Here is an 8,616-nt window from a genome sequence, read left to right as displayed (position 1 = left end):
CACCTTCCGCTTTTAGTTCAGCTCCCGGGGGCTATGGCTCCCGTGGCCTCTAGGCGAGTTAGACGTCGAGTTCGAAGCTCCAAGCGGCCCGATGCGCGGGGCCGCTCGGCGGAGGACTGGTGGTGGGACCGCCTGGCACCTCGCGGCTCTGGGTACCACCTGCTGCAAGCGGACAGCATGTTGCTCGTGCTGCCGGACCTGGAGCCTCCCCGCGCTCGTGCGCACCGGCGCGCCCGTCGCCGCGCTCCGAGGTCACTGGCTCGTGGCCCCACGGCTGTCGCCAAGCCCAGGACCAAACCCCGACCGGAGCCGTCGCTCGATCAGGGCCTGGACTCTGGTTGGGGAGACCGTATTCCCTTAGAAGTCCTGGTGCATATTTTCGGGTTGTTGGTTGCGGCTCATGGGCCCATGCCGTTTCTTGGCAGGTACACCAACAGCGCCTGCCGCGGTAGAGACTGGCGCACTGAGCGGGTGCTGCAGAGCAGAGGGCAGAGCAGGCATCACATCGGGCGAACACAAGTGCTCCGGCACCTGTCTTCACTTAGAGCTCAAAGCCTAGCACTGAGAACGGGCGACGGCAGGCTTTAAGACCGCTGCGCTGCTCCTAAAACACTCCATTGTAGGCATTACCCGCAAAAGGCCACGCACTCTCAGCAAACTTTTTCTTCTCCTAGGGCTGCACGCGTTTGCCGTCACTGGCACGAAGCCACCTCCCATCCTTCACTCTGGCATACTGTGACCCTGTCACCCTCGCTGGTTGGCCGGGCTGGCAAGGGCAACCTTAAGGGAGAGAAGAAGCTCCTTGCTTGCCTGGAGTGGCTCGTACCCAATCGGTGAGGGCTCCTTGTCATCTTACTGTCTGTTGTCTTCCCTGCATCCGCGTTGAGTAGGGGAGGATTCTGTCCAGAAGGGGGCAGCGTAAGGACAAGAGCACAACTACAGCCGGGCCTTGCTGTCGCCCAGGTTCTCTCAGCTCCAGAGCTTGACCCTCATCCACTGGAAGTCTCAAGTACACTCTGTGTTGGAGGTAAGAGCTGGAGACTGCCCTGCACACAAGCTGTCACGTTTGAGTGGTCTACTATGGGGAGGGTGCCCTGGTGGTGTACCACAGAGTTGTCTGCCTGCCTGCTCAGTTTCGTCTTGCTGACATCTTAGGAAATTGCTGGAGGAGACAGCAATTTCCATGTAGGCCTGGCGTGGACAGAATGGAGTCATAGCTGGGACTATAGGATAGGCTTGTCATGACTACCAGTGTCCCTGTAGATAGACCTTTACCTGCCCTCCACAACCCTGGATGGTCTCTCTCTCTCTCTCTATCTCTTGCTACAGCTGGTTAGCAAGTTCTGCCCTCGGCTCACCTTCCTCAAGCTTTCAGACTGCCACACTGTGACTGCTGAAACTCTGGTCATGTTAGCGAGAGCCTGCTGCCAGCTCCACAGCCTGGACCTACATCATTCCATGGTGAGTCCTTTGCCGTGGGTGGGTGGGGGACCCTGAAATCGCCTGGGCCCTTGTGACATGCATGAGCTGCACCTTTGGGCTGGATCCCCAGGTGGAGTCCACAGCTGTGGTGAGCTTCTTGGAGGAGGCCGGGTCCCGAATGCGTAAACTGTGGCTGACCTACAGTTCCCAGACGACGGCCATCTTGGGCGCACTGCTGGTAGGCTGGGGATGGTCAGGAAAAGGGCTCAGTGGGGACCAGCCCAGGCCTTTGACCTAGCAGTGTTTATCCCACCATTCCAGGACAACTGCTGCCCACAGCTCCAAGTCCTCCAGGTCAGCACTGGCATGAACTGCAACAACACACCCCTGCAGCTGCCTGTGGAAGCCCTGCAGAAAGGCTGCCCCCAGCTGCAGGTATTTATACCCTACTGTCTCCCACCTGCCACCCCTTGCCATATCTGCAGCCTGTCCCTCCTCCCTCCTTCTTCTTCCCTCTTCCTAGGTGCTGCGGCTGCTGAATCTGATTTGGCTTCCCAAGCCGTGTGGCCGAGGCGTGCCCCAGGGACCAGGCTTCCCCAGTCTTGAGGAGCTCTGTTTGGCTGGCTCCACCTGCAACTTTGTGAGCAATGAGGTTCTGGGCCGATTGCTCCATCGCTCCCCGAAACTGCGCATGCTGGACCTTCGAGGCTGCGCTAGGGTCACTCCTAGCGGTCTGTGTCATCTGCCATGTCAAGGTCAGCTAGCTGGCTTTGCTTGGGAAGGTGTGGGGGGGTCGGGGTGGGGTGGGGGTGGTCACTGAGTGCCCTAATAGTCACACCGAGTTCTCCCATCTCAGAGCTGGAGCAACTCTACCTGGGCCTGTATGGCATATCTGATGGCTTGACCCTGGCTAAGGATGGCAGCCCCCTGTTGACCCGGAAGTGGTATCACACCCTGAGGGAGCTGGACTTCAGTGGCCAAGGCTTCAGCGAGAAGGACTTGGAACAGGCCCTGGCTGTTTTCTCGGGCACCCCTGGGGGCTTACACCCAGCCTTGTGCTCCCTCAACCTGAGGGGTACCCGAGTTACCCCAAGCACGGTCAGGTCAGTGCACCGTTCACTAATTCTGTGGATCTTGAACCACTTGCTGCCGTGTCTCACTTAGGGACCAGAGGAGTGCTCCCTGACTCCTCATTGCCAGGGTCCAGGAGGGGTATAGACACGAGTCACTCGTCCAACTCCTTGGGGACACCGAGAGTACTAGATTTGGGCTTGGGTGGCTTGGGGTGGTAGGCCTGGTATATGTGAGGGCAGACGGGGCTCTCTGGCCAACAGCTCACTTTCCCACGGCTTGCCTGTTCACAGTTCTGTGATTAGTGGTTGCCCGGGGCTGCTGTATCTTAACCTGGAGTCCTGTCGTTGCCTCCCCCGAGGTCTGAAGCGCGTCTACCGGGGCCTGGAGGAAGTCCAGTGGTGTCTAGAGCAGCTACTTACCAGCCCGCCCTCTGCCAAAGAGCCCACTTAGAGGGCAGCCAGGTTTACCCTGCTCATTTTCACTTTGAAATGTTGGAGGTTTTGTTACAATAAAGGTTTTTTTTTAAAAAAAGATTTATTTATTTATTATATGTAAGTACACTGTAGCTATCTTTAGACACACCAGAAGAGGGCATCAGATCTCATTACAGATGGTTGTGAGCCACCATGTGGCTGCTGGGACTTGAACTCGGGACCCTCAGAAGAGCAGTCTGTGCTCTTAACCACTGAGCCATCTCTCCAGCCCCACAATTAAGTAATTTTTAGGCACTCTGTACAGTCCTTTGTTGTTTTATTTGAGATCCTTTTCACACAAATTTAGGCTGGCTTGGAACTCACGGTGTAGCCCAGGCTGACTCACAACAATTCACCCATCTCAGCCTCCAATGTGGTAGGCTTACAAGCAGAAACCAACACGTCAGACTGTGTATGGTCCTTAGAGTAAGTGGTTGGGTGAGGAACAGGGTTATACATGATGGAGTATGCTACAGCAGGCATGAACCTGTGTGTGTGTGTGTGTGTGTGTGTGTGTGTGTTAAGTGTCTTAGCTCACTTGGGACACAGTTGTCTAAGGATAGGGTAGACAGTGAGGTATAAAATAGTAGGAGCGAGAAAAAGACCTTTATCAGCTACCAGCATCCATGAAGTGACAGTGTTGGTAGCACGGGCTCAGGTTGTCCAACCACGAGGCAGCCAGGCTACCTTCCAGGTAGTGGAGACTAACCAGGGAGGGCAAGCTCACTAGATAGGTGTGGTCAATAGAAAAGCCCCTTCTAGAACCCTTTACTCTGAGCTTCTAGAACCCAGGCAGCCCAGCCTGGACTGCTCCCTGCTTCTCTGCCCTGCTGTTGTCTGGCGGCTCTTGATTCTTCCCTCAGCTGCAACCCTGGAATTGTCTCGGGTGGGAGCCCTGTATAAAGACAGTGGGGCAGCGGCAGTGGGCAAGCTGGATCCTGACCAGATCTACCTAATTAGGTCCCCAAGGAGCAGCAGGCCAGTGGCTCCCGCTTCTCCGCCCTTGTTAAGTACTTCAAACTCTGGAACGTAGGACTCTTCTCTACCGAGCGCCACTTAGCCAATCAGCTCAAGAATAACAGCTTTTACCCCTTCAAGCAGCAACAGCCGGATGGTGGGCGGGGACTGGGCGTGGTCAGGATCCCAGAAGTGGGGAGGGTGGCTGGGGTTAGGAGGGTATAGGCAGGTGTACTTGTGGGAGGAGACGCGGTAGTACCATGGAGAATCTCCACTGGGCGGGCCCTTTCCCCCAAATCCCTGGTACTGTCCTGGAGCTAAGGGCAGCTCCTAGCTGTCCTCATGTGCTGGGTCATGCCGCCCTCAGTCTTTGTGCTCGAGTACTATTTGGACACGCTCTGGAAGGGGACGATGCTCTTTATCATCTGCCTTGTCTTCATTTCCTGTAATGTCCTGAGAGAGGTCAGAGCTCCTGCCCCACCCCACCCCACCCCACAGCCTCTTTGCATAGGGCCACACAAGAGCCTCTTGCCAGAACTCACTTCCGTTAATCCCTGGTACCCACAGGTGAAGTATCAGGAGACCTGGTGCTTTCCTGCCTATGGCATGGTTATAGGCTTGTGGCTCATGCTCTCCTCAATACCGCAGCGCCGCCTAGTGTTGAACCACACGCGCGGCATGTACCACTTCTCCATCCAAGGCCGAACTGTATGTCAGGGGCCAATGCATCTGGTCTACGTGCGCCTGGCACTCAGTTCTGATGGTGATGCCTGAGATGGGAGAGGGTCAGAGTGGGAGGGCATGGATTCAGAGCTGGGAGGGGCCTACAGTACACCTGGATACTCCCACCTTGGAGGCCCCACCCCTACCGTCCTACTCCTAGGCTCTAAGAGGTTAGGTTCTTGGCTCAGTTGCTCATCTATTGGCAGCCTATGGAGGTCGCTTCTTCCAGCTGGTCCTTTGTGGCCACAAGCTAGAGCCACTTGTGCTGGTGCAGCTGTCAGAGCGCTATGAGGTGGGTCCTGTCCCAAACCCCGCCCCTTCTCCCCCATTCCTCCCCACCCCACCCCCCTGACAAAAAGATACTACTGTTTGCAGCTCTTGGATGGGGCTGTTTTGCACTCAGAGGGTAAATATAGTACTCCTGAGACCTCCACTATGTTAAGGGCAGCAGGAGCGCTGGGAATTCTGGGCAGGGGTGGGGTGAGGATACACCCCCGTTAAGGGGAAGGGATACCTAAAGAGCATGCTGGTGGGGATTCTCTTATCCGGAGAACGGAGAACTGGCTGCCACTCCCTTATTCATAGCAAATGGAATTCTTGGGCCGGCACCTTGCCCGGAAACTCAACATCAACTACTTTGACTACCTGGCCTCCTCCTATCGTCATGTAGTCCGCCACTGGCCACTGGGGGCCTCCTTTAGCCCTGGCATTGTGCAGCGAAAAACACAAGTCTACACTAAGTCAAGTGTCAACGACCTGGATGTGTAACCCTGGGGCCTGAGCCCTGGCCTCCTTTTGCCTACCCTGTGTCCCTTATCCCCATCCTGGAGGGACTAACAGCCAGCCCCGCCCACTGCCCTTCCTCTAATTAAAGCCACTTTAGCCTCTAACCAGGAGGTTTCCTGTCTGTTGGTTTGTTTTCCAGAGGGCTTCCTTTCATGGTCTTCCCCTAGCCCAGACCTTCCAGTGTGACCTGGGGAACCACATCTTCTCCAACTGCTGGGGCAAATTTCAGAATTTGTGTTGGAAGATAGGAGAATATCAGGGAATCCCCAACCTCAGCCCCCAGTGTCTGAACTCATCACTAGTCTCAGGACTTCCTGCCCCTCTGAGCCAGTGGGTGTTGAACTGGTCATAACCAGTGAGGGCATCAGACTATGATTGGTCTGTCTGATTTAGGCACCTGCCCCTAGTCCAGCCAATAGTGATATGGAACGCAGTCAGGTGATAATGCCTTGGGCCTTTCGGTACATTGGAGACTGTGCACCCCAACTCTGTGTTTGAACACTTGGCTTCCACATTCCTTAGCCAGGTTGTCAGGCTCACCAGAGTGTATGCTTTGTATTCCCAGGGAACTCCCGTGTCTGGCAGAACACTGGCTCCCACTCTAGCACCTGAGGCCTCCTGGTACCTGAGGCTGCCATGGGAGCATGGAGGGGGCTGGAGGTGTGGCTTGGTGGTTAAAAGAGCAAGCATACTGCTCTTAAAGAGGACCCAGCTTTGGTCTGCAGCATCAGCCATCTGCAACTCTAGCTCCAAGGGAGCTATGTCTCTTGGAGGTGGGGGGGGGGGGGCACCGCTACGCACAAGGACAAGACAGACACTATTTTTTCAAAAGAATGCCAATGCACAGATATGACAGTTCTAGATTTATGATGAGGCAGGAGATTGACTGTTTGTAGGAACCATGTTCTTGGATGGGCAGAAAGGGAAGATGAGGGCTGTGAACGGGATTGGGAGTAGGATCTATTCCCATCACCTGCTTCTGCCCTAGCAGATAACTGGTCAGGTATACAGCCACACACACAAGGGAATATACTGTTGGCCTGCAGCGCACACCATTTGGGAGGTTATTTGAATAACTCCGGGATAAAACGACATAACAGTGGATGGTTTGATATCTGAAACTGATCTTACAGATAAGCATTGTCAGTTTTTGCCACTTCTTTTTGTTGGAGGAATACGCCCACAATTTCTGGAGTTCAGATGGGCTTCGTTATTTATTTTTAACTTTTTAAGAAGCTGTTGCCTGATGAAGTGGTGGTGGTGCGCTCCTTTAATCCTAGCACTCAAGAGGCAGAGGCAGGTGGATCTCTGCATTCGAGGCCAGCCTGATCTACAGAGCTAGTTCTAGGAAACCAGGGTTATATAGAGAAACCCTATTTCAAATGCACCCCACCCCCACCCCAAGAAAAGAGAAGAAACTGTTACCAGGTGGCGGTGGTGCACACCTTTCTTTATTCCCAGCATTCAGGAGGCAGAGGCAGGTGGACCTCTGCATTTGAGGCCAGCCTGATCTACAGAGTGAGTTCCAGGGCAGCCAGGGCTACAGAGAAACCCTACCTCGAAAAACCAAACCAAACCAAACCAAAAAAATCCTGTCTCATGTATTTTAGGCTAGCTTCAAATTTGCTTCAAATTTTCTATGTGGTTGAGGCTGGTCTCAAACTCATGACCTTCCTCACGTCTCCCATGTGCTGATTACAGAGCAAGGACTTGGGCCTGGAGAGCTTGTTGCTCATGGAGTTCCACTGAAGAGAGGCTGGTGGTTCACAATGGGAGCTACTTGTGTGAAAAAGAAAATCATGGCATAAACTATTGTGTGGAGTTTCCTAGCATTTGCTGTCAAGCTAGATCCTTACAATAAGGTGATGGCTTTACCATGAGATCTAGGTGTGTCTCAAACTTTAGAGCTGGCTCCTCCTCCCTCTCAGGTGCTAGGATTTCAGGCTCGCACACCACAAACAGCCATATTACTGGTTTTAGTTGTACAGAGCAGTAGGAGGTGGTTTTGTTGGTTTGTTTTGGTGGGGTTCAAGACAGGGCTTCTCTGTGTAGCCCTGGCTATCAAAGTAGCTCTGTAGATCAGGCTGGCCTCCAGCTCAGAGATTTGCCTGCCCTTGCCTCCCTAGAGCTGGGATTAAAGGCGTGCGTCACCCCCAGCCCCCCACCCCGCTTGTTCTCAACTTTAGCTCTGTCCTATAACCATCTTTTTTTTTTTTTTTTTTTTTTTTTTTTTTTTTTTTTTTTTTTTTTGCTTTTTCAAGACAGGGTTTCTTTGTATAGCCCTGGCTGTCCTGGACCTCACTTTGTAGACCAGGCTAGCCTCGAACTCAGAAATCTGCCTGCCTCTGCCTCCCGAGTGCTGGGACTAAAGGCGTGCGCCACCACGCCCGGCTTATAACCATCTTTTTGTCTGTACTTGCAAGAATGTTGAAGCTCAAGGGTCTCTTTTTGTTTTGAATGGCTTAGCTCATTTAGCCCAAGCCAGTATGATGCCTCTAAACACCAGGTAGGCTTTCAACAGGTTAGATAACAATCCAATCTGTTAAGAAAGATTCACACCCAGGAATTTCTTCAAGATAGCCTTCAGGATGAAGTGTTGCCAGCAATGGTAAGGTGGTTGGAAGAGCTGGCCATGGTAGCTCATGCCTGTAGTGTCAGCACGTAGAAGGCTGAGAGGGACCTGGCATAAGTGCAAGGCCAGCCTGGACTCCAGAGGGACCACCTTGTCCCAAACAACACACACACACACACACACACACAAAACAAAACAACACACACACACACACACACACACACACACACACACACACACACAAAAACTGGTCTTGAACGTTGCCTCCGATCTTTGAGCTCACCAAATAGGAAATCTTAACTCTCTCTTTTTTTTTTAAAGATTTATTTATTTATTTTATGTATGTGAGTACACTGTAGTTGTACAGATTGTTGTAAGCCTTCATGTGGTTGTTGGGGATTGAATTTTTAGGACCTCTACTCGCTCAGGTCAACCCCACTCACTCAGTCCCTGCTTGCTCTGGACCAAAGCTTCATTTATTATTATACATAAGTACACTGTAGCTGACTTCTGACATACCAGAAGAGGGCGTCAGATCTCATTACCAGTGGTTGTAAGCCACCATGTGGTTGCTGGGATTTAAACTCAGGACCTTCAGAAGAGCAGTCA

At 53.1% G+C, this 8,616-nt stretch overlaps 2 protein-coding genes across 2 annotated transcripts; both read left to right on the top strand.

Annotated features, from left to right (window-relative positions):
• The first annotated feature begins 3 nt into the window (after positions 1-3).
• Fbxl6 (F-box and leucine-rich repeat protein 6) lies at positions 4-3,027 on the top strand. Its single transcript, NM_013909.2, has 9 exons — positions 4-425; positions 675-833; positions 964-1,027; positions 1,330-1,461; positions 1,553-1,660; positions 1,744-1,857; positions 1,946-2,177; positions 2,279-2,525; positions 2,787-3,027. The coding sequence occupies exons 1-9, from the start codon at positions 34-36 to the stop codon at positions 2,944-2,946; spliced, it is 1,608 nt and encodes a 535-aa protein (NP_038937.2). The 5' UTR covers positions 4-33; the 3' UTR covers positions 2,947-3,027.
• Positions 3,028-3,752: 725 nt separating this feature from the next.
• On the top strand, positions 3,753-5,539 carry Tmem249 (transmembrane protein 249). The gene is made up of 6 exons (NM_001378247.1): positions 3,753-3,855; positions 3,930-4,083; positions 4,294-4,388; positions 4,494-4,689; positions 4,856-4,941; positions 5,235-5,539. The coding sequence occupies exons 3-6, from the start codon at positions 4,338-4,340 to the stop codon at positions 5,415-5,417; spliced, it is 516 nt and encodes a 171-aa protein (NP_001365176.1). The 5' UTR covers positions 3,753-3,855; positions 3,930-4,083; positions 4,294-4,337; the 3' UTR covers positions 5,418-5,539.
• Positions 5,540-8,616: the final 3,077 nt, after the last annotated feature.

Source organism: Mus musculus, chromosome 15, assembly GCF_000001635.26.
Source record: "Mus musculus strain C57BL/6J chromosome 15, GRCm38.p6 C57BL/6J".
In the NCBI taxonomy this organism is placed as follows: domain Eukaryota; kingdom Metazoa; phylum Chordata; class Mammalia; order Rodentia; family Muridae; genus Mus; species Mus musculus.
Note: the sequence above shows the minus strand (reverse complement) of the source record. Positions and strands in the feature narration are given on the sequence as shown.